Source organism: Colossoma macropomum, unplaced genomic scaffold, assembly GCF_904425465.1.
Source record: "Colossoma macropomum unplaced genomic scaffold, Colossoma_macropomum, whole genome shotgun sequence".
Lineage (NCBI taxonomy): Eukaryota > Metazoa > Chordata > Actinopteri > Characiformes > Serrasalmidae > Colossoma > Colossoma macropomum.
Genome location: NW_023494808.1, coordinates 5,600,853 through 5,626,993, shown reverse-complemented (window position 1 = coordinate 5,626,993; position 26,141 = coordinate 5,600,853). Strand labels below are relative to the sequence as shown.

General features: G+C 40.5%; 1 protein-coding gene across 3 annotated transcripts in view; it reads left to right on the top strand.

The window, feature by feature from the left end:
* dnm2b (dynamin 2b) overlaps window positions 1-25,456 on the top strand; it is a 41,390-nt gene extending 15,934 nt beyond the window's left edge. For 2 of the 3 annotated variants that reach the window (XM_036557137.1, XM_036557135.1), the window contains exons 11-23: window positions 569-704; window positions 1,906-1,973; window positions 5,082-5,220; window positions 12,390-12,476; window positions 14,949-15,019; window positions 15,117-15,165; window positions 16,759-16,869; window positions 18,385-18,494; window positions 18,600-18,711; window positions 19,981-20,145; window positions 20,287-20,513; window positions 22,772-23,026; window positions 24,912-25,456. In XM_036557137.1, coding sequence (XP_036413030.1) covers window positions 569-704; window positions 1,906-1,973; window positions 5,082-5,220; window positions 12,390-12,476; window positions 14,949-15,019; window positions 15,117-15,165; window positions 16,759-16,869; window positions 18,385-18,494; window positions 18,600-18,711; window positions 19,981-20,145; window positions 20,287-20,513; window positions 22,772-23,026; window positions 24,912-24,978 — 1,597 coding nt within the window. In that variant the 3' untranslated portion in view covers window positions 24,979-25,456. Of the gene's footprint in view, window positions 1-568; window positions 705-1,905; window positions 1,974-3,302; window positions 3,442-5,081; window positions 5,221-12,389; window positions 12,477-14,948; window positions 15,020-15,116; window positions 15,166-16,758; window positions 16,870-18,384; window positions 18,495-18,599; window positions 18,712-19,980; window positions 20,146-20,286; window positions 20,514-22,771; window positions 23,027-24,911 lie in introns of all 3 variants that reach the window. The other variant, XM_036557136.1, reaches the window with a different exon arrangement.
* Window positions 25,457-26,141: the final 685 nt, after the last annotated feature.

Genomic DNA, 26,141 nt, shown 5'->3' with positions numbered 1-26,141 from the left:
AGGTGGATGAAAACACTCTGGATGGTGAGGCAGAGTCTGATGAGTGATCTGATGTGTAAATCATGCCGCTGTTTTAACCCTTTGTTGGAATTTGAAGGACAAAAATCTGAGCAATAATATCAGGATTTTAGGTGATTTTCCAAGTCAAATTGCTCACTGATGCTGACGTCACAGCTCAGTGACATCATGCTAGCTCGATCTGATCTGCTGAATGTTCTGATATGTGTATCATGTCTCTTAATTAAACCGTTCTGAAGTTATGAAGGCTAGAAGTCAACAACTTTGCGGGCAAAATGAGGGCTTGGGGTTCCAGGGGTTAACAGATATGTCATTAAAACATATCGAGAGATGAGCATCGGCCCACAAACACCGTATCGGTACATCCCTCATTTATTTTTCATGAAGTGGTCACAGCTGTTTCCAAATGGAAACGATCCGATAATAATTGTAATAATAATTATAATATAATTATATCAATATATATCAGTAAATAAATGATGTGATGACATTTTCTCAAAACAGCGCAGATTTGTCCCATTTGCAGAATGACGTCTCTGTGTCTGTTCAGGATGGTGCAGCAGTTCGGAGTGGATTTTGAGAAGCGAATCGAGGGGTCAGGTGATCAGGTGGACACTCTGGAACTTTCCGGAGGAGCTCGAATCAACCGCATCTTCCACGAGCGCTTCCCCTTCGAGCTGGTGAAGGTAATGACTAGGATTTGTTGTTTTGATAGAGAACAAACAGTTTGTGGAGTCAGGAGTTATTAATGTTATTCAGGTGTAATTACTTAACTGTATAATCACATAACTATTAAAAATTGCGTACCAAATAGCTACACATTTACATAATTAATTACATTTGATTATTATGTCCAAGCAGACTCATCCAAGGGCTGGTAAGTCAAAGTCACGTCATGGATTCCATGAAAACATTCAAGCAAAAACAGTAAAAAATAAATAAATAAATAAATATTAATAAATATTAATGTGGACGTTTATAGTTTGCTGGATAAGTTTGAGGGTTTCCATGCTAAAAAATGACAAACAGTAAAAATGAAAATTGTGTTTTTTTTTCTTTCCACAAAACAAGACTTTGCATACGACAGTAACGTTTCATCAGATTCTGTTGACAATAAAATAAAAAGTTTACCTTCACTTCTCAAACAATTTCTCCACCTGTTTCAATGAGCTACACATTTAAAAAGAGGTTCTTCAAGGGTTCTTTAGTAAAGAAAATGGTTTAGTATAGAACCATGAACACTCAGAGAACCCTTTGCATGATTTAAGCGTTCTTTGGCTTGTGAAAGTGATGCTCAGATTGATGGAGGATGTGCTGTAGATGGTTCTACATATGGAACCTTTATGAAGAGAGTTCTATATAGCACCAAAAAGGGTTCTTGTACTATTATGGTGTCAAGCTTGTAACAATAGAAGAACACTCTTTGGGTGCTGTATAGAACTCTACAGCACATTCTCCGTCGATCTGAAGAACACTTTCACGATGCAAAGAACCCTTAAATCATGCAAAGCGTTCTTCAGATTGATGCAGGATGTGCTGTGGATGGTCCTACATAGACATACATGTTACAATGTCAAGCTTGTAACAATAGAAGAACCCTCTACAGAGAACTCTTTTCAAAAAGGTTCTATATGTAAAACCATATACAGCACATTCTCCATCAATCTAAAGAACCATTGAACGATGCAAAAAACCCTTAAATCATGCAAAGGGTTCTTTGAGTGTTCATGGTTGTATATAGAACCATTTTCTTTACTGAAGAACCCTGAAGAGCCATCCTTTTTAAGAGTGTACGGATCAGAAATAATTCATATGAATCTAGAACGTGCTTTTGTTATCTCTGCAGAGACCTGCGGCCTCTAAACAAGCCTGTTTGTGTGTTTTTAGATGGAGTTTGATGAGAAGGAGCTGAGGAGGGAGATCAGCTATGCCATTAAGAACATACACGGCGTGAGGCAAGTAAACAGTGACTGACTGCTCTCAGTTAATCTCCTCAGTCTGTGTGATCATGTGCTGCTTTCAGGACGTGCTGAGCTCCATCCTCTCAGCCTGTACTGCGTTATCACTCCTAAATATCACTGTAGTTGTATTTTTGAATCATACATGGTGTCTCTTCTTTGTCTTTTGACTCATTTTCAATTGATTCTTCCAGTGATGCACCAAAACGAAAAATCTCAACCGTATCTAAAACAGAAATTCAGGATACACTTTGCTGGAAACTGAAAAAGCATTCCTTTAAATATAATTTGCCTTTTTATTTATGCTTCAGAGTTAACGTAATAATGCTGACCATATTTCAAAGGCAGTTTTCACCGTGTTGGGTAAGAGAACTGAGAGAACTGGAGGACAAATTTGATTTTTAATTTTTTTTTTTTAACAGCTTGCTATATAATATTAAATATTAAAAGTTGTAAGATTATAAAAACTTTAATGAATTCATGGCTTCTCCAAGACATCTTAAACTGAATTCATATATTTTTTAAATATAAAAAGCATGTGGACGTGGCTTTGGAGCTCCCGTCTAGCAGTCTGAAGTTATTAATGCTACTAGCGTCAAGTCGATTTAGCGTTCATCATTTAGAGAAGAAACAGTCGTGAACCCACACCAGCAGGATCTAACCAATGTATATGTTTGCAGTAACTTTGAAAACCAAAAGTTACCAAAAGATTTAGATTTAAGGCCAATTTGTAGCACAGCTGCACACCGTGACCACGGCAACACTCCAGAATGTAGAACTTTGAGTTTCTCTCCAGTCAGAGTGTGCGACAGTGTCCGCACCGCATCAGATGTATGTTTTTGATGTGTGCAACAGAAGCAGACAAGCAGACACGAATTTAGTCTCAAATTTAGTCATTTTTTGTAGAGTGGTACTCATTGCCTGGACTGTTAATTGGCCTTTACTCAGTATTATTTATGAGATTTCCATTAAAGAATTTCATTGAATCAGTTAATGATGAAAAGCGTGTAATTTAAAGACCATATAAAAGGCAGCTGCAGGTTTTACTGTTGATCTGCTGCTCAAGCTGTTTGAACCCATCTGTGTATTGACCGGCAAAATGTTTTGCCCTTTTCTCCAAAATGTTTTGCCTCTTTCCTCCAAACCTGAATGCACTGCTTTTTGTGCCATTTTCGGGGGCTTTTGGTGCATCCCTAGACTTTTCAAATCACATATTACCTTGTTTTCGTTCTTTTCTTTTGTCTGTCTTCCTCACAATCATTTTTTTCTCCATGATCTTTATTTTCTTCTCCATGTCCGTCTTCGATGTTTGCTTGTGTCGTTCAGGACGGGCTTGTTTACTCCTGACCTGGCGTTTGAGGCTATAGTTAAAAAGCAGATTATTAAGCTGAAGGAGCCGTGTCTGAAATGCATTGACCTGGTCATCCAGGAGCTCATCAACACAGTGAGGCAGTGCACCAGCAAGGTACCGCATGCTGCCGTGGCTCCTCCCGGCCAGAGGGGGCGCTGTGACAGGGCGGCAAAACAGGCTGGGAAAAGAGGGCCAGTCTGCTCAATCTCTGTGTGGAGCTGGGTTTGCTATGTTTATTGTAGTGATTGATATTCAGATGAGTGGGACAGATCCCAGGATAAAGAAATTGGGGAACTATTCAAAACAAAAAGGTTGACGGATACTAGCAAGGTGGGAGACTAACTGCTTCAACCTCATTATTTGGTGGACCTCTAGAAATGTATTCAGAGAACTTGTAGAGAGGAGAATTCCCACTCTATAATATTTTCTGGGTTTCTCAGACACTAGAGGGCGCTCCTGAGTGAGTCCAAAATGATTAGGTTAAGATGGAGCATTTGAGCAAAATCATAGTTTATAAATGCTTAAACATTTTGAATGTAAAAGAATTCATTAATTTCCTGAACACAGAACAGCAGAAAAACATTTTAACGCTGCTGTTACATTTTTAAGGGCTTTTAAACTCGAATTATAGGAGTTTAAAATGGCGCCTCATTTACGTTCATAATGTCAGTGAGCGCGAACAGCCAATGCGCTGCTCCGCTCGCCAACCAATCAGCACTCAGTAGCAGTAATGCCAACCAATCAGCACTCAGTAGCAGTAATGCCAACCAATCAGCGCTCAGTAGCAGTAATGCCATCCCTCTGCTGTTTTGTAGTCCTGTTTTTGATACAACGAGGGAAATAAGAAGTGGCCAGGCTGCATATAAACTGGCTCCGATCTATTTCTGAATATGAAAGGGCTCTTATTTGCGGCGACATCTGAGTTTATGTAATATTGGGTTGAAATTTGATCTGAAATATGCAGAAAGGATTTGTTGGTGGTCTAGAAATGAAATCATTATTGATTTGTTATTGCCAGAGATTGACAGAAAGCCCCCTTTTCCCTTCACTGTCTCGTCATGTCTCTGAGTGAGCATGCTGGGCTCGACCCCTCAGTGACCACAGCATGTGGACAAGGCCAGTTTAACGTGTTGACTCTGGCCTCAACTGAAGGCAAGCTTCTAACTTCTCTTACTCCACCTACATTCATGTCACACAGAAGTGGGTAATTCTATGATTAAGTGTGAGCATTGGTCTATTATATAAGTGTCAGTGCAGTGTTTGGCATATTGAATCTGGTCTTTACTTTAAAACTGCTGCTCCTCCCCTGAAAGTTCTTTTTATTGTCAAATTTAACACTGAGACCTTATAATTATTCACACATGATTGCTTTACCTTACAGACTGAATTTGTTTTCAGATAAATTCTTCCTTTTTTACTGCTGATTGTCTTTTACGTTATTCTCGCTTACTTTTACCTTGATCGTTACTCCAGTTTACTTGAGTAGTGTAGGTGAGACATTGAGAAATTCGGGGCTTGTCTGATGTGAGAGTGTTTGTTGTGAAAACTAAGTCATGTGCTCTTTTTCTGTCTCTCTTTATTCTCTCTGTTCTCTTGTTTCTTTCTTTTTATTTTATCTTTTTTTGTATAATCCCATCCCCCTGGCCAATACCAACACTTGTACATCCCACTTTTATCCCCTGTATTGTCTCGTTCCTCCCCGATATAAAAACAACCCTCACCTTGCCCCACCCCACTTTCCCATGATGCCTCAGGACAGGCTTGTTTACTCCTGACCTGGCGTTTGAAGCCATAGTGAAAAAGCAGGTCATTAAGCTGAAGGAGCCGTGTCTCAAATGCGTGGACCTGGTCGTGTCCGAGCTGTCCACACTCATCCACAAGTGTACAGAGAAGGTAACGATGGGGAAAAAACAAACAGAATATAGCAACATGTGTAGAGATGCTACTTGCCATCCACTTTATTAGAAACATCTACCTTGTAAGGTCACACAGTGGCCACCTTGAGTTCCACCTACTTTTCACCGCCACTATTTAGGTGAACAACTACAGACTGTAGTCCAGTTATTGATGCACAATTTATCAGACCTCTCTATTCATTTTTAGACAGTTTCTGACCACTGGATTGTTGACCCAGGTTGTGTTTGGGTCAGGGGTGTCCAGTCTTATTAGCAAAGAGCTGGTATGGCTGCAGGTTTTCACTCCAAACAAGCTGAAGGACACCTGATTCTACTTGTTTAATAAGTTGGTCTTAGTCTTCAGACGTTTCATCAGGTGACCTCCTGCTTAGTTGAAGTGAAAACCTGCAGTCACACCGGCCCTCTGCGGATAAGATTGGACACCGCTGATTTGGGTGGTGGGCTATTCTCAGTATTGCAGTGACAACGTAGAGGTCTTTTTGACCACTCTGCATCCATCAATATAGTCAACCACCTGACCCTCCTCACCAGCCACTGGCTCAGCATGGCATTAGTTGAGTCCTATCTGGAGGATTGCTTTTATCAAGTGACATGGAGAGGACCTACAGTGGGTCTGTGCAGACTCTCCTGTGGTGTCCCTCAAGGCACAGTGCTAGGTCCACTTCTCCTTTCCTTCCATACTCTTTTATAGTCTCTTGGCAATGTAGTATCATCAGTTGGCTGCCACAGCTTTGTTGAATATGCTTAACAAATCATCTTCTTCCCACCTGGTATTCGGATAGCAGTGCTGAGTCAGAGGACTCAACTCAGATTTCGTCTAATTGATGATGGTCACGGTCACACAAACCGAATGTAGATCAGAACTCAGAATCCAGATTTCCATTAGCATCTTGACATGTCTGGTTGATCTCCCATTAAGAATAGCAGCCCACTCGTCTGAATCCCAGTAAAACTGAGCTCCTGAACATCATTTTCATCTTCCTTAAGATCTTTCTGGTGCCACTGGTCTGAAAGTGCATAAAGTCTTGCTGTAGTTTTGGATGACCAGTTGTCATTCTTGGCTCACGTCGCAAACTTGACAGTACAGCGAGGTTTACTCGGCACTCCTCCGCAGCGTTGACTCCGGTGGCTTCCTATTTCTGCCTGAACTAGATCTAAAGTCCTGCTGTTCTGCGTACAGAGCCATAAATGGAAAACTTAGAAAATAGCTATGAATTTGCATTCCAACTAATTTTGAGATCCAAGTATCCCGAACAGGATAATTGGTTAACTGAGGAAGAAAATAAACTAAAATTGACATGTTAGTTTATCAGACAATTACATTCCCATTGTTTCTGGAACTAGGTTACATCTAGCTAACAGCTAGAGTAGTTAGCCTAGTTAACTCTAAAGCTGTGGCAGAGCCAGCTGCACTGTGTCTGCCCGCTCAGTAACTTAACCCTCCTGTTATCCTCAGATTTACTCAGAACTTTCTTTGCAAAACAATTTAGAGACGTTAAACATTGGGGTCAGTTTGACTCATTCAAAGATAATACGTTCAGTTGTCCTTTGACTGAACTGTTAAGGCTCATTTATACTCCCTTTACATCCGTTTCAAACAATGTAACCGTCACTGCCCACATACTTCCATGCGTCCTTTACATTGGCATGGATGTTAAGCAGTACATCCACTAGAGGGCAGTCCAGAGTCAAAGTTCCTGACAGCAAACATGGCAGCGGTGTAGGAGCTAGGTAAAAATAATGTAAAAATGTGGTGCTTTGAAATTGGATGAATCTTTTAGAGTCACCCTGTATTACAAAGGAGAGAAATTGGCATTGTCTCATGAACTGTTGGCTACACTGCCCCCTGATGGCCTCCGGTGGTACTGCTTCATTTCGTCCTTATCCGTAAGCTTTCAGAGAATGAACACAAATACAGACGAAATGAACAAGGGTACAAATGAAGGGCTCCGTCCGTGTCTGTATCCATAATTAATGTTGAGCATAAATGGGCCTTTAGCCTGTATAATTTCTCCGACTTCCTGTGATGAAACATAATGAGTGCCCAAATATTGATTTCAGTACTCTGAATAACTGAGTATGAGTCCCTTAACACATCCCTACAATTAACAGATGAACTGAACACTGAAATCACAAAACTCGGCAGGATAAGAATTAAATATTAGGGACCTGCCGATGTGGGATTTTCCGGCTAATGCCGAAATCCAGTGACAACATCCTAAAATGTAAATCCACCTGGTTTGACGTTACAAAGCGATATAACTTTAATTTCTGTAGAGTCAAAATGAATAAAATGCAGATATTATATTTCAGTAACCCAGCGTCACCTGAACACTCTGCTCTTCTGGTGTTGCAGTAAATCATCACATATAAGACACATTTTGGTTTAGAGAACATCTGCTGGTACCAGTATGATGCCGATATCACCGTGCATCCCTGTTGAATGCCCCTGGATCACAGTCTCTAACTGTTCACCAACATGGTGGAGCTACAAGGAGGTTTTTTCATAAAGTGGATGGACGTACAGCTTTATCAGCGAGTAGAGATGAGCATGACGGGTGGATACTAAATATACATACAGCTTATTTTTACCATCTGCTGTCATAGAGGGGTAGACAGAGATAGGTAGTTAGTGTGTGAGTGCTGATATTCATTTGCTTGTTGTTTACGTGTCGTTCTTGCAGCTTCACTCACGCAGTGATTCCCCCCCGCCAAACCCAAATCCCACCTCCTGTCATGTGTTCCAATCAAATAGCACCACCCCTACTGATTGATTTAACCTTCTCCAATGAAACGCTTCAATATTTTATTATTATTTTTCTCTATTGCTTCAGTCCCTTCAGTTGTTCAGGTAACTTCACACATTTCTATCCCCAGCAAAGTCAACATGTGGCCCCCCTCTTCCTTATAACCCTTATTTTGATTTTTATTTATTACTCTTTTTTTTTTTTCTCCTCCTAATGTGACCCTCTGCTCTGCTAACATTCAGTTCATTAGTTTTCTCTAATACTTCATATCCAAATTTAAACAGTCAGCCAAGACATGCTTGGTGTTGCTTCTTAAGTTGTGCACTGGAGCTACGAGGCTGATGTAGGTTAGTGATGGAAGTTTATACCAAACCCATTAGCTTGGTGCTAACTGCATTGCTACGTTATCACAGATTTGTCCCAAACCGTGTGTTGTTCAGTAACCACGAATAAACTTGATCATGTGGTTTTAGACACTTATTGACAGTTATCTACAGTGCCCTTAACAATTATTGCCACCCCTGGTAAACATGAGCAACACAGGCTGTAAAGACATTCTTTATTGCTGGTCCTTTTGATCTTTCATTCAAAATATTAACAAAAATCTTTATTATATATATAATCTTTATATATATGATGAAATTTTTGGCATGAAAAAGGATATTTTTCTCAAATCTATGTGTGGCACTCCTAGAAATTCCTAAGAATCAAATCCAGCTGAAGTATGTTCACATTCATATTTTATATTTTAAAGTTCACCTGTGTGATTGGGAACTCTTAAGCGGTCAGCCATGACTTCCTGTTTCACTGCGGTATAAATATGAGGTGACACACAGGCTAAATCCCCTCAGTCCCCTCAGTCATCCATCACCATGAGACTGGCTAATACAAAAATGATGGGAGACAAAAGGTTGTTGAACTGCAAAAAAAACAACGCACACCTCAGAATCATCACAAAAATGGCCTACTGACCACTGAATCAAGGTTTTGTCATGACCACCCCAGTCTGCTGACCTGACCCCCTTAAGCCTGCTATACGACATGTTCCCCAATTTTAGCCCTGATTCTCAGTCTGGCTGAGTCTGAGCTGGTCGGCTCTAGTCTGCAGATTTTTGGGTCAGTGAGAGTCAACGGAGAGAGAGTCGAGTCATGTTTGAGGGGCGCTGACTCAGATTTACCGCCTCCCGACCAGTCGGAGTTCATCAAACGTTTATTTTTTTCACCTTGACTCTGAGCGTCATCCTAGTAACAGGAGAACGCAAGAGTTTGCGCGAGTTCAGTGAGTTCAGTGAGCTCCATTCAGTTCAGCAACATCTGAAAAGTTGAGTAGTGTGGATCCCCAATGTTTCAGTTGCCCAAATAATCTGACAGTGTGAGACGCTCTTTTATTATCTGTTCAGCCTGTAAAAGTCATGCAGTGAACCCAAGGCTTTAGAGAACCTGTGGGATGAGCTGAAGAGGAGTGTCCATAAGTGGTCCTCTGAATCTGGAGAGCTTCTGTATGGAGGAATGGTCTCAGTTCGCTTGCCATGAGGTCTCCAGTCTCATTAAGCATTAAGAGCTGCTATCTTTGTAAAGGGAAGCTGCACAAAGTGTTAAATGAAGTGGTGCCAACAACTGTGGCACAAATTGATTTAAGAAAAATTCTGATTTCATGATAAGATTTAGTTTTTTTCTTTTAGTCATTTTACTTCAAATAAAAGTTAGATATTCTAAACGAAAAAGAAAAGAAGGATAATCAATAAAGAATGTTTTTTTTATGGCCTGTTTGGCTCATGTTTACCAGAGGTGCCAATATTTGTGGAGGGCACTGTATAAACATGGACTTAGCATTGCTAAAACAGTGGGAGCTCCATCTAGAAGTCTGGATTTTGTCTGTACTTCTGTCTTGGCTGATCTGTGTTTGGTGTAGGAGGTAAATTTGGTAGTTCAGATTCTTTAACAGACTCCCTACACGTCCACTATCAGACCTAATCTCGCTGCCTTTATTAACGCCTGCATGGGCATGCCTGACCTCTGAACACCTGCATGCTGCACACCTGTTGATCCATAAATCACCTGCATTACCACACCTGCTGTGTGACGTGTTGGTTCTCTGCAGTGTTGTGTTATTTGTGTTCACAGCAGGGCTGCACAGTGTACTCTGAGTTAGTTGCTATTGCGTAATTGGCCTCTATTGATATATTGGACTATATATGATCTCTGTATCAAATTAAACAGTGTGCTGTGCTCAAAGTGTAATATAACATGATTTTCGTATAAAATGACCTAGTAATGTGGTGTAGTAATATAATGTACTTCATTAAAATATAGTATAATATAATATAATTTCCATTTTGGGAATATATATATATATATATATATATATATATATATATATAGATATATAATATGTGTGTGTGTGTGTGTGTGTGTGTGTGAAAGCAGGGTTCCTACATATCCCAGTAAGCCTGAAAACAATAGGAGAGTAGGAAAACTGATGAAATGTCCTGGAAAAGTGTAAATCTGGGCCTTTTAGTCTCCAATATTTCTTACTGTAACATGTTGTTTCTTGCATATTTTTAGCTGCTAATGCCCAGTTTGCATCCATCCATACCTGTTGTAGTTTGGAACACTGTAATATTGTATTTAGAAGGATTTATTAATGTTGCATCAGAGCATCTGACAGACTGATGCTACACGAACACATAGTAGCTTATAGCATCATGTAACATTTCAATATTGTAGCTGATCAGATTCTGCCTAGTTGAAGAACTAGAAGAAGGTTTGGATTATGCCTGAATCGATTTAAACCCAGGACATTAATAGAGACAGTAATAAGCTAAATATACACATCATCATCATTTATAGGGTAGTTCATAATGGGAGGTGTCTGTCCCAAACCCTAACCCCTAAATTTACACTTGAACAAATAATACTTTATATTTAAAAGATAAATGAATATATTTTTGTTTTGTTTTAAAGTTAAGCTGAAAGATTTGGATTTTTCATGAGTTTAATTTTTAAATAAAAAACCTGTTTTTATGTCACTCCCGAAACAGAGTTTTAGTCTGTAGGCGGAGCCTTGTTTTAGCCACACCCCTGCATTTTAGAGCAGGAAGTGAGGCTGCATCCCTGTCCCTCATGGCCACATGGTGAGCAGGTAGATCCCATTGTTTTGAAGTCTGTAAGTCAGTGTGGAACATTAAGAATCGTCACTACCGAAACACAGATTTTCTGCAGATAAGTAAACTTTTTTGTATTTTACCAGAATTATGATGATTTCCTGTGTAAACAGCTGTTCAAAGCTATGTTTGCTGGTCATGTACTGGCTGTGTTTCTAGGCTCAAAATGAGCTAAACTTGTCACCCCCGAAACAGTCACTACTGAAACATTTGGTGCAGTTTGGTAGAGTTATGATAGGTGTGGTAAGGACAAAATGGAAAATTCGGTCATTTGCTTTTATAAAATAAAATAATTAAGGTAAAATGTCACTCAAAGCAAAAGGATTTTAGTCTAAAGTCCAGATCAGTTAGAAGCCCAAATGTGTTTCAGCTCTGACTTCGAACTCGTTCAGTAGAACCATCCATATAACTCATAGAAACTGCCCTCAAATAGTGTGGGAACCCTGAAACCTTCAGCTCTGATCGCACTGCAATTGTAACGTGTGTAACAACTGATATTTCATTTTGATTAAAATGATTGATTGATCTTACATTGTGCAGCGCTGACTGTGTAACCTGTGTGTGTTATTCACTGTCAGTACTGAGTTTGTGCTGGTCTGGGTGTCTGAGAGAGAATCTGCTGTTCCAGCAGCAGTTTGTACACATCAAAAAAGATGGTTCTTCAAGGGTTCTTTAGCAAATAAAATGGTTCTTTATAGAACCATGAACACTCAGAGAGCCCTTTGCATAATTAAAGGATTCTTTGCATTGTGAAATGGTTCTTAAGATTGATGGAGAATGTGTTTTATATGATTCTGTATAGAACCTTTTTGAAAAGGGTTCTATGTTGCACCCAAAGGAGTTCTTCTATTGTTACAGGCTTGACATCGTAACAATAGCAGAACACTTTTCGGTGCCATATAGAACCCTTTTTGAAAAGGTTTATATAGTGCCAAAATGGGTTCTTCTATTGTTACTTACTAGGCTGGACATCATTACAATAGCAGAACCGTTTTTGTTGCTTTTCAAAAAGGTTCTGTATAGAACCTACAGCACATTCTCCATCAATCTGAAGAACCATTTCACAATGCAAAGAACCCTTTCATTATGTAAAGGATTCTTTGAGTGTTCATGGTTCTATATAGAACCATTCCCACGAAGAACCGTCTTTTTTAAGAGTGTGTATTACAGTATAGTGTACTATAGCGGGACGTTGTTTTCTGCTGCAGCTGCGTTTGTGTGTTTATCCCTGACAGCTGGGTTCTTATCCACGACTGAGAGAGGAAACCGAAAGAATAGTGACCACATACGTCAGAGAGAGAGAGAGCAAGACCAAAGACCAGGTACGTGGGGGGTAAAGGTGTTTACTGTACACATAACCTAGTTATGAACATATCTCAGCTCTTATGAACAGCGTTTTTGTTGTAAAACAATCATTAAATACTGGGAGATACTGGAGATCTGGAAGTGGTTAAACGAACACACTCAAACTTAGAACAATCACAGCTGTTTATAAGGGGTCCAAGCACAAAGTGACCAAAGATGAAGTCCAACTACAGCAGCATTTTAAAGTAACTGGCAGCCAAAATCACCAAATCAGCTCATTTGTACCCCGTCTGATTGTCTCATGAGTCAAATTCAACACATAACAAAATGACCATTTCCAATAAGTAGACGACAAAAAACACATGCACATTAATTATGAACATTTCGTTGTCGTCATATCTCCAAAATGGTAATTTTACAGGAGAAGGAAAAAATATACTTTACTTTTAATGTAAGTCAATGGAACCAGACTTCTTTCCAAGTCATTTTGGGCTGTTTCTTCTGGTCCATTCATCATGAAGTTTACACACAATGTAAAGAGTAACAGGCATTTTCAAATTATGTCAAAAACTGAAAAATAGAGATATGAGATTTTCTTCCGACAGCAGCCATATGAAAGATAAGGTCCATTTACTGCAGTATTTTAACATAAAAAGCTGCATTTGAAAGCCGTAAAATTTTTCAATGACAATTAAAGTTCTTATATATGTATGAATCTTTCCCGACATGCAGCCAAAGAGGGTCGTGGCCAAAAAAGCAATGTTGGGCGAACTTACAAAGCGTGCTTGGACCCCGCAAATCACCGCTTGCAGCTATATTTTTTGTTTATTCTAATATTAGGGTTTGCTTATTGCACTGATAAATAGATATATGTACTCCCTTTACATTATGCAAACACTTCCTCAAGAACGCACCAGTAGGAATTGTCCATAAACTGGACTAAAATCTTGGCTACTAAACAAGCAGGTGAAGGTTTTGCAGATGTGAGGTTAATGATGATATAAGGTGGAATTTGGAGAAAATTGGGGAAAATGTCCACCTTAAGAACATTTCCTGTTTATACAAATCAAATCAGTTTATGATGTACAGAATGATGATGTTCAGATGTGCACACAGTTAGAAATGAACTGAAACAGCACAGTTCTGGTTTTTTTATGACATAAAAAGGAACAGCTTTAAAAGGGCCTCTTGCAAATCCTGTAAATTCCACATCAGTTCGTCATTAAAGTTTTACAGAATCTATAATTTATACTTCGGATCATTTCTAGACTTTGCAGTTTTTTAAAGCTGTATTGTTGATCACATATTTATCAACACAACACAAACGCATATTTTAAAATGAAACTGAAGCCTCTAGCAGTTTGTCTTCAAGAGACCACTTCATTACAGTTCATTACAGTAAAGGTAATAATGTAATGTAATAATGTGGTATTATAATATATAACAAATTTCAGTAAAATAGAAAGACAAATTGTGGTTATAGTAATTGCGTAATGATCTTATAAACACTCATGAAAATTAATTTAATGAAAATTTTAGTATTATCACAACAATAATAATAATAATTTAAACAAAGCACTAGCATTCACGTACAACCCCCCACCTCAACCCCCCACCTCACCCCCCCTTTGACGATTAAAAATGTTTACTGATTCAAGGTGACAGTGAAACTTTGTACCTTTATGAGAAAAATTTAACCAAATACTATCTTAGAGGTAGTACACACTTTAAAAAGGTTTCTTTAGTGAAGAAAATGGTTCTGTATAGAATGTAAATAGAACCACTCAAAAAACACTCAAAAAACTCTTTGCATGATTAAATGATTCTTTGCATCATGAAATGGTTCTTCGGATTGATGTAAAGCGTTACTTATAGTATCTATATAGAAACTTATTGAAAATCTATGTAGCACAGAAAAGGGTTCTGCTTTTGTTAGCTTGTAACAGTAGAAGAACCCTTTTTAAAAAGAACCATTCTCCATCACAGCACATCCTCCATCAATCTGAAGAACCTCTTTACAATACAGAAAACCCTTAAATCCCATTGTCTTTAGTATTAAAAACCTTGAAGAACTATCATTTTTAGGAGTGAATGCTAGAGGGGGCTTTTTTCCTTGTGTTGGGTGGGTGGGTGGGGCGGTTCTTACCCCAAAGGACTAATTTCATACTTTGTTTCACTTAGAAAGAAAAAATAAATCAACAGATGTGCCACAAGCCTTCAATGATAACATATTTTGAACTAATTGTACAAGCTCAAGTGCACAGATCACTGTTTTCTAATGACAAACAAAAATAGAGAAATCTCAGAGATGCAGGGATCCAGATGGAATGTAGTCAGTAAGAGTGTCGAGATTAGATTTGGCCCCATCAAAATAAAGGAGGGTCTTTCGCTGGATGGGCTTCTTCATCCATGTCACGCTGTATAAGAATAGTAGCTGTGAGTGTTACAGGTTTGGGTTTAATGTGTTTTTTAAACTGTATGTGTTGTAGGTGATGCTGTTGATTGACATTGAGCTTTCCTACATCAACACCAACCATGAGGACTTCATTGGTTTTGCCAAGTGAGTGACGTCGTCGTTCACGTTTGACCCTGATCAGTCATGTGTCCAGTTCATTTGTAGATGATGTCTGATGTATTTGTCTGTTTTATGTGGTCAGTGCCCAGCAGAGCGCCAATGTGACGAAGAAGAGAGCCATGCCCAATCAGGTACAACACACACCACCAGTATCACTGATCAGAGCTCACAGTCAGTCTTAGGACTTACAAAATGACACAAAACTGCAGCTTATCTCCTCCACAGTGTTAGATAACTAAAGATCTAGATCTAGAACTAAAGAACTAGCATGTAACCTTGGTGCACTGATGGACTCTGATCTCAGTTTTATCAGTTGCAGTTACTAAATCAGCTTTTTATCACCTTAAAGGGGTGATAAATTCCACTGATTATTCAAAAAGTCTCTATAATTAGTGGGTTAAAATGTAGTCAGAGTCATTCAGAGTGGTTTGTTGTGAAACTCTGTTCTAGAGAAACTTACCGAGTCAGAACTGTTCACAGTGGTGGTGATGGGAACCAGACGTCCACCTCTAAAAGCTCCCTCGCAGAAAGATACGACATGAAATGGTTGTAATTTTATGCTACATGTCTGAGATGTTGCTTTATGATAGATTTGACAATATGTTGGCCTAAAAAACGTATCTATTATCTTAAATATCTCAAATCTTAAATATTATTTGTTTTTCAGTTTTTTGATAATCTGAAAATGCCTGTTGCCCTTTACATTGTGTGTAAATTTCATGATGAATAAACCAACAGAAACGGCCCAAAATGACTTGGAAAAAGTCTGGTTCCATTGACTTGCATTCGAAGTAAAGTAGGTTTTTTTCTTCTCCTGTAGAGTTATGATTTTGGAGATACGAGGTTTTGTTCCGACAGCAGTGATATATAAACTCAGAAGACTCGTGTAGGTTCACTGGTGGTTTTGGATAGTAAATAAAATGTCTATGTTTGTGTTGTAGTCATGGTGACCCCTGGTTCCTATCACCACCACTGTAAAAGAGTCTGTAGGTTTGTCTAAAATGGAGCATTTCACACCAAACGACTGAATGACTTTATCTACATCTCAACAACTTAATTATACAAAAAATTTGTTTGAGAACGTCACCAAGATCAGAGATTTTCTGACTAAAGCAGAGCTGGAGAAACTCATCCACGCCTTTATTTCTAGCAGGATTGATCACTGTAATGGTCTCCGAACTGGACTCCCAAAAAAGACAATCAAACAGCTTACACTGGCTACCAGTCTGTTCCAGAACAGACTTTAAACAGCTGTTACTGCTCTATAAATGTCTTAATGGTGCTGGAGCACGATGATCTGAATGATCTGCTGCAGCGATATGAGCCGAGCAGAACTCTCAGATCATTAGGAACTGGTCAGTTAGTCCTGCTGAAGGTGAAGACTAAAAACGTAGAAGCAGCGTTTAGATACTATGCTGCTCTTAAATGGACCCAGTGGACAGAGAGCATTAGAAGAGCCCCGACACTGGACAATTTAAATCAGCCTGAAAACGTTCCTGTTTGAGCAGCTTTCAGCTCAGTTTAAACACTGTTAGCTCTACTGCACTTCTCTCCTCTAACACCACTCATTTCATCTTCAGTGTGATTTTTAATTTAATGTTGAATTAAACCTGATCCTGCATTTCCTGTTGAACAGCCTGAAAGAGCAGTAATGGACACATAAAGGTGATTGTTTGTGGATAAAGTATGCTGACTGTTGTGTTTCTCTCTCCTCCTCTGTGCAGGTGATCAGACGAGGCTGGCTGACCATCAACATCAGCATAATGAAGGGCGGCTCTAGAGACTACTGGTTCGTCCTCACTGCGGAGTCTCTGTCCTGGTACAAGGACGAAGAGGTGAGCGATTGCTTAGTACTTTTAGAGCACTAAACAACTAATCGAATCATAAAATAATAATAAAGACAGGTTTAGACTCATTGTAGAGAGCCTGCAAATAGGCCTGGCAATGTGACAGTGTCACCGTCACTGTGGGTGTCATCAGTACCTAAAAACACTTTCCAAATGCACTTTTGATTACAAATAGATAATAATCAGCCTGTTTAACTGGGTTTGGTGCAGCGAAGTGTGTGAAGTGTTGAACACAAATCCTTAGATGAGTAGTTTTTGATTGTATTTTAAAAATGTTGCTCTACTTTGTCTGTTCCAACATATCAGATGTCCGAAATGATACAACAGATAGTTCCAGCCACGCGAGCTGATTGGTTGGGAAGCGTTCTAACTGTGCTGTTATTTCACCATAACATCACAGCTTTTTCACAAACACTGTATCACTCCGCTGAGACGCCGTTGCTAAGCCATGACTCTGACAGCTGTTGGAGACGCTCAAGACATTTGAACGTTTTTACTTCTTACTTTGCCACAAACAGAAAATGGACACTTTTAAGATCACATTTTACCGACAGCCGATTTGGTCAGACTCTGAAGATGAGACGACACTAAATTCCCAAACTGTCATCACCACTGAGCAGCTTTTCAGTCGGCAGCTGTGACAGAAGAACAGCTGAACAACCTGGAATCAGCCAGAAATTAACCCAACACCATTCGCCAAACTAAATGGGCTGTAAGATGCTTTACAGACTGGCTGGAACAAAACAACATTAATACTGATCTGGCAAAAACTGACAAAACTGTGCTAAACCTGATATTGGGTCAGTTTTATGGCTCAGTCTGATTTGGTCAGACTCTGAAGATCAGACTACACGTTTGGCGAATGGTGTTGGGTTCATTTCTGGCTGATTCCAGGTTGTTTAGCTGCTCTTCTGTCACAGCTGCCGACCGAAAAGCTGCTCAGTGGTGATGACAGTTTGGGAATTTAGTGTAAGGAGCTGGAGAACGAACTGCCGGCTGTGCAGCGAGTGGGCGGAGCTCGTTACTCTGACGCAGCAACAAGCTGCTCGTTAAGGAACTATAATTTGGTGAAGGAACTGCGAACATTAAAACATATTAAACGCCGCGTTCACGACCCAGTTTATTAATTTATTACTGTATTTATTTAACTGTTGTATAAAAGCAATAGAACCCTCGAGGAGTGTGTTATCACCAATAACATCACGGCTGTGATGATCTACGGCGACCAAATCACAGCCGTGATGTTATTTCACGATAACACACTCCCTCTGTGTTCTATTGCTTAAAAAATAAATATTGTGATACATCATGTATCTTGAAAACCTCCTGAAGTATCATGGTATTACATTTAATCATATGGCCCAGCTCTACCTGCAAACAATGACAACCAGTGGTTTTGTGTATCATAAAATGTCTTCAAGTATCGTGATGGTATCATTTTGCTGGATCGCCCACTGTTAACTGGCATTTCATTACAAACAGAGTGTGTGTGGTTATTTTTAGGAGAAGGAGAAGAAGTACATGCTCCCCCTGGATAACCTGAAGATCAGAGACGTGGAGAAAGGCTTCATGTCCACCAAACACACCTTCGCCATCTTCAACACTGAGCAGAGGTGGGTTTGTGTTCGAGTGTGACCCGTTATCTTTCTGTACGCAGCGCTTTGTTTATAACTGCTCTCATAATGGATCACAATTGATTCGTTTGTGTTTGTGATCAGGAATGTGTATAAGGACCTGCGTCAGATTGAGCTGGCGTGCGACTCTCAGGAGGACGTGGACAGCTGGAAAGCCTCGTTCCTGCGGGCAGGAGTGTATCCTGAGAAAGACCAGGTGTGTGTCAGAAATAGCTGGAGACAAAGTGCAAAAATCCCTCATAATCAGTGATTATACCCCATAAAACAGAAGTACAGGACAACAATCCCTCATATTCAGTGATTATACCCCATAAAACAGAAGTACAGGACAACAATCCCTCATATTCAGTGATTATACCCCATAAAACAGAAGTACGGGACAACAATCCCTCATATTCAGTGATTATACCCCATAAAACAGAAGTACGGGACAACAGTCCCTCATATTCAGTGATTATACCCCATAAAACAGAAGTACAGGACAACAATCCCTCATATTCAGTGATTATACCCCATAAAACAGAAGTACGGGACAACAGTCCCTCATATTCAGTGATTATACCCCATAAAACAGAAGTACGGGACAACAGTCCCTCATATTCAGTGATTATACCCCATAAAACAGAAGTACGGGACAACAGTCCCTCATATTCAGTGATTATACCCCATAAAACAGAAGTACGGGACAACAATCCCTCATATTCAGTGATTATACCCCATAAAACAGAAGTACGGGACAACAATCCCTCATATTCAGTGATTATACCCCATAAAACAGAAGTACGGGACAACAATCCCTCATATTCAGTGATTATACCCCATAAAACAGAAGTACGGGACAACAATCCCTCATATTCAGTGATTATACCCCATAAAACAGAAGTACGGGACAACAATCCCTCATATTCAGTGATTATACCCCATAAAACAGAAGTACGGGACAACAATCCCTCATATTCAGTGATTATACCCCATAAAACAGAAGTACGGGACAACAATCCCTCATATTCAGTGATTATACCCCATAAAACAGAAGTACGGGACAACAATCCCTCATATTCAGTATATATATCAAATAAAACACAGGAAAGTGATTGAAGCTGTTCTGGAGGCTTGTGGTGGTTCAACACCTCACTTAATCACACATTTACTGTATCATATTTCATAGTCTTGCTCTTTACAGGAACACTAAAATTAAAAATTTTAACATTGTTACATCCGTCATATACACGGCTACTGCCCTACAGTGGTGCTGCAGTAGTCCTTTGAGTGAGATTTAAGGTTTAAACTCTGGAAACAACCCTGACCTCTTCATCTGCTCACCCCTTTCTTCTCTCACCTCTTCATCCACTCACCCGTTCATTCCCTCACTTCTTCATTCCCTCACCTCTTGATTTCTCTCTTCATTCGCTCACCTGTTCATCCCCTCAGATGTTCATCCGCTCACCTGTACCCTTTCTCTCAGGTGGAGAACGACGAAAGTGCTCCGGCCGACACGTTCTCCATGGACCCCCAGCTGGAGAGGCAGGTGGAGACCATCCGGAACCTGGTGGACTCCTACATCGGCATCGTCAACAAGAGCATCCGCGACCTCATGCCCAAAACCATCATGCACCTCATGATCAACAGCGTGAGTCCCTCACACCTCCTGATCCACTCCGAGCACGTTAATAACGTAATTCTGTTGATATATATATGAATAACCATGTAGTGAAAAGGTTTCTCTGTCTTTATCGTCCTCCATCTCCTCTCTCTCTTCTCTCACCCCCAGGCGAAGGAGTTCATCCACTCGGAGCTGCTGGCGTATCTGTACTCCTCCGCGGATCAGAACAGCCTGATGGAGGAGAGCGCTGATCAGGCTCAGAGGAGGGACGAGATGCTGAGGATGTATCACGCCCTCAGAGAGGCGCTCAGCATCATCGGGGACATCAGCACCACCACCATCTCCACGCCTCTACCTCCACCTGTGGACGACACCTGGCTGCAGAGAGAACCCAGGTATGTACACGTACACAACCACATACAGACAGGCGACAAAGGAAAGGAAGAACCCGAACAAACGAGTGGAGAAACGTCAGGAGTGCAGATACACGATTAACACAATTAAGGATTTAACGTCCTGCCATCCTCTGCAGCAGGTATATAGATAGATGCAGAGCAGGTCCAGCTGACCTCAGTTATGGCTGGGCAGCGTAACAGTGTATATTACTGTTGTGATAAGTTACATCATAACGTCGCAACATGCTTTCTTTTCTATCTTCACTACTTCAATAACTGGACAGCTACATGTTTCATTACAGGAAGTGTATAATTAGGTATAATTAACTGATGCCGACAATAAAAAATGTTGTCACTGATGTATCATTTATTGTAATAATTTCCTGCTGTATCATGGCATTGTATTTTTACCATATCGCCCACCCCTTGATAAAGGCGTCAACAGGACGATAGCTAAGAGGGTTCATTACTGGGGCATGGATGGTAGGAGCTTGACCACTGTTTTAGCTGGAACAGTGATTTCTGCATTTCTGCAGTTATCTGATAATTCAAATGACCATGTAAACACCATACTCTAGAAATCTGATTAAGAAATCCAATAAAGAGGCTGGATTTTAGCTCAGTAATCAGATTTCTCAGTGCTGTAAACTCTTACTCTGATTTCTTTCGGATTTCTCAGTCTGTGCATGTGCGAAAACAGACGGCGGTACCGGAAATAAGCGAGCAGCGTCGCCGCGAGACGCAGCAAAACACTTTTGGAGCGACTCTGAAATCAAAAACAAAATAAGGGATTTAAATATTTTCATGATTCATATTTTCAGGTAAAGTGTTTCATGTTTTAAAAAAGCTGCTCATGTAGTTTGAGGTTTACGTTACGTTTGTATCACATCATCTTCTGTGAGTTTATTGGCTGGTTGTAAAGCAGAAATCTGATTACTGTCTGACTCATGTAGACCCAGAGTTTCCCATTATCTGATTACTCTTGTGCATGTAAACGTGTTGATCAGATTACTGAAACAATCAGATTTTCTGCAGTTATCGGATTATTAAGTGCATGTAAACGCACTGAGTGACTAAACAGGGCTGGAAACTTGGTGCGATATGTAAGAGCAGCTGTTCTGGACTAAGAACGTCAATGCAGGACATGATCAGACTGTATCAGCAAAAACAGTGACCCTCCTACACTCCTGTACAAAAAAACGAGCCAAGCCCAAAATATGTTTTAAAGGATGGTGTCAGCGTCCAGATTTAAACTCTATAGAGAATATTTGGGCTCACATTAAACACAAACTAGCTCAGCAATGTTTTTCAGTGTTGTCCTGTGACCTGTCCAGGGTGTGTCCGGTCTTTCGCTCAGTGACTGCTGGGATAGGCTCCAGCTCGCCCTGCGACCCAAAAGGATAAGCAGTTTGGAAAGTGTGTGTATGTGTGTGTGTGTGTGTGTGTGTGTGTGTGTGTGTGTGTGTTAATGATTTGTTTATAAGATCACTAAAAGCTTGATGTTTTGCCGTTTTCGTCTTAGTCCAGTTTTTGCATGGGAGCGTACATATAAAGGGATATTATAGTAGACCTGCGGTGTGTAAACCCCTCATTACAAAGACCCTCTGAGAGGTTAGTGGTGTAAACAGCGTCTGCACTTGTCTACAGAGATGAGGAAAACAGTGACGAGTCGTCCTTCACCATGTTCTCCAAGTGGGAGAGAGCATATGCAGTGTACACCAATAGTACAGTACAGGCCTGTATGACTGACCTCCACAGCAAGGGGGGGCACTTTGCTCAGCATGGTTCAGATCCACTCTTCTTATGGAAGGAAGGGTCAGCGCAAGTCAGTAGTGACTGATCACCTTTATCCAATGTTGTAACATTTCTCTCTTGATGGGGGTGGTCAGTGCCCCCAGCCAGTGGACAGTTTGCTAAGAATAAAGATGTGAATTATGCGCTCTGGCCTTCAGTCGCCAGATCTCCAGCTGAGGGGACATTTCGGTCTCCACCACCAGCATCAAAACACCGACTGTGGGAATGTCTTTTATCTCTTGGAATATCTTTTGGGAAAGAGTGTTCCGTCCCTCCAGAGCCGTTCCAGAGACTTGTCACGTGTATGACGAGACGTGATTGAGGCTGATCTGGAGGCTTATGGTGGTTCAGCACCTCACTGAGTTACTTTATGTGTACTTCTTGCTAAAAAGGTGAATCTTGATTAGCTCTATCTTTACTGTTCCCAACCCCCCTCACTCTCTCACCCACCCTCACTCTCTCAGCCCTCCTGCTGTCCGTAAGCCTGCAGCATCAGCGCCCCCTCCTGGTCGTCCTCCTGCTGTTCGTGGGCCCACTCCCGGCCCGCCTCCAGCCAATCCCGTGCCTTCGTTCGGTGCTCCTCCTGTTCCCTCTCGTCCGGGTCCTCCCCCCGTGAATGCGTATGGCAGTGGGACTCTGGAGCCCGTTCAAGCTCCCCCACCACAGATCCCCTCACGACCCGCCAGAGTGCCTCCATCACTGCCGCCGGGAATTCCCAGGTAGGTCTTAGTGTTTCAGAACCGAAAGAATGTGTAAGGCTGGATTTGTTTTACTTTAAATACCCCCTACCTGCAAAAAATATTGTTAAATGGTTAAGTCTTACAGGGTTAAATGGTCTCAGTCTGATTACACAAATTGGTGTTTGTGTTATGTGCAAAATTCATGCTATTTGATTAATTCGGCTTTGTCTGTACTTTGGTAAAATACTGTTATACACTAAGATATGCTAATGCGTAGGGGTTAAATTGGGCTGGAGTAAAAGCTCAGATAAACCACGCTGACAGTTACCACCACAAACAGCAGACGTACTTGAAACATACATTAAAAAGGACAGCAAAGGTTCTTGATACCAGATCATTGTTTGCAGCAGTTCATTTTACCAGTTTAAAGACTCCAGTGTGACTTTGATATTTGCCAGAAAAGAATCAGAAGATATGTTGATATCATTTTAAACGAGGAATACAGCCAAGTAAATTAAATATGGACAAAATTCAGAATTCAGTCTGAAGCTGCTGTTTTTAGCTTTATGATAACTGTAGTCCATGTTTATAGATAACAGTGAGTCAAACAGTGTCAGAAACCACATAATCAAGACCATTAGAGACACTGAACAGCTCCACACGCTTTGAGGCGAGAGTGTAATGTAGGCATGCAGTAGCAACATGCTTAATGGTCTGTATTATTAATCTTATTATTGTTATCATTGTTATTACCTGTAATTAACCAAAAAAATCACTCAGATTTAAAGTCTCTGTTACAGGCCTGACAAAATAGACAGCAAAACATAACAAATCGTTCCCACAAAAATATATCGTACATTAAAAACATACAACAGAAAAATCAAGAAACTTATACTAATGAATTAGCGTGCGCATAGTCAATAAGGACAAAGCTGCTCTTTTGTAAAGAACACAGAGGTGAGTAATTGACTGACAATTAGTGATAAATCAAAATAAATCAGTGTCTAATGTGAGTAAACAGTATAAAGGTGTGTGCATGTAAATGACGTCTCCATAATCAGTTGCTGGTACAAAGGAGGAGAAACAAGCTTTGTTTTAGCTTCAAAAGATAAACAAACACCTAAAGTAAGATTTTGATTTCATCTTCAGTTTCTACATAAGTGGGTTTTCCATCCACCAGTTTTAAAAAAAATTGAAAATGCGCAAAAAAAAGAGCCTGAAATTTGGAAAAACACCCAAATATCGCAAAAAGAGTTTTACGCTAGGACGAGGTGGAAAAGTTAGAATATCGCTAAAGCTGAAATTCAAAAAAGGGTGAAGGAAAAGTGTTTTTTTAAATATATAAACAATGAAGTATCGAGCTGTAAGTGAGAAATGATTGGCCGTACAGATGGTCCAATCATGGTGCAGAGCTGTTTGAAGGTCGCTTTCCACATTCTGAAATGAATGTTTGAAAAACGTCTGGTTTGTTTGGGTTCCCAGATTTCAGCCCTCATTAGGAGGGCAACTGCTCGTCCTGCTCAGCGTCTCTGAGCTGCAGACAGTCATGAAAACATGGCAAATGGCTGTTAAGATTATTCTACTTAAGGCAAAAACCGAGTTAAATCTCTATCGTGCTCGTTTCGATGCAGCTCGTAATCATGGTAGCCTTCGTCATCTAAACTTCCTGTAGTGGACGGAAACACGACTTAATTTCCTTTTCTTTCTGCTGAAATTTCGTAAATGCGAAACGTTTGAATGGAAACCCAACCATAGGCTTCCATTACTTGTTGGCTACTTCAGCCTCGTAGCTCCAGTGTTAAACCAAGGAAGCGCTTCAGACACCAGACCTGCTGTTCATGTCTAGACAGAGCTGAAATGTAAGAGGGACTGGAAAACGAACACAGTAACGTCTCCCCCTTATATCTCTGTGTCTCTCTAACAGAAGACCTCCAGCAGCTCCTAACAGGCCCACTATCATCCGCCCATCTGAGCCGTCTCTGCTGGACTAGAGTGAACACGTACGCAACGGGAACACTCTGTGTTATCATGCTGAACACAGGGAAGTGTGTGTGTCCACCTGTATATGATCATACTAACAGAAACACACACAGATTGTGTCATAAATTGATTTGTCATAATTTACTGATGAAAATTGTTCTTTTTTTATTTATGGTTTTGAAAGAGTTCCTTTAAAACATTTCACAGAGCTTTAAAATGTCAGTGTGTCATAATTTGGGAGAAAAAGGAACAAAAACAAGTTTTTGAAAATATGTACGGCGCCGTCAAATTCAGAGAACATCTTATATTTTCATAATTTCCAGTCAAAACACGCAAAATATACGGGCTCTTCATGTTCAGATGTTTGTGAGGAGATTAGATAGAGATAATAATAATGCGTGGCCACGAATTAGTAAGGCGTGAGAATGAGATCCTAATGCGTGGCCACGAATTAGTAAGGCGTGAGAATGAGATCCTAATGCGTGGCCACGAATTAGTAAGGCGTGAGAATGAGATCCTAATGCGTGGCCACGACTAAGTAAGGCGTGAGAATGAGATCCTAATGCGTGGCCACGACTAAGTAAGGTGTGAGAATGAGATCCTAATGCGTGGCCACGAATTAGTAAGGCGTGAGAATGAGATCCTAATGCGTGGCCACGACTAAGTAAGGTGTGAGAATGAGATCCTAATGCGTGGCCACGACTAAGTAAGGTGTGAGAATGAGATCCTAATGCGTGGCCACGACTAAGTAAGGCGTGAGAATGAGATCCTAATGCGTGGCCACGACTAAGTAAGGTGTGAGAATGAGATCCTAATGCGTGGCCACGAATTAGTAAGGCGTGAGAATGAGATCCTAATGCGTGGCCACGACTAAGTAAGGTGTGAGAATGAGATCCTAATGCGTGGCCACGACTAAGTAAGGTGTGAGAATGAGATCCTAATGCGTGGCCACGAATTAGTAAGGCGTGAGAATGAGATCCTAATGAGTGGCCACGACTAAGTAAGGTGTGAGAATGAGATCCTAATGCGTGGCCACGAATTAGTAAGGCGTGAGAATGAGATCCTAATGCGTGGCCACGACTAAGTAAGGTGTGGGAATGTGATTGGTACGGAGCCCCGCTGGTGACGTCCTGTATAAATAAAAACAATGACCACGACTTAATCATCTCATTCC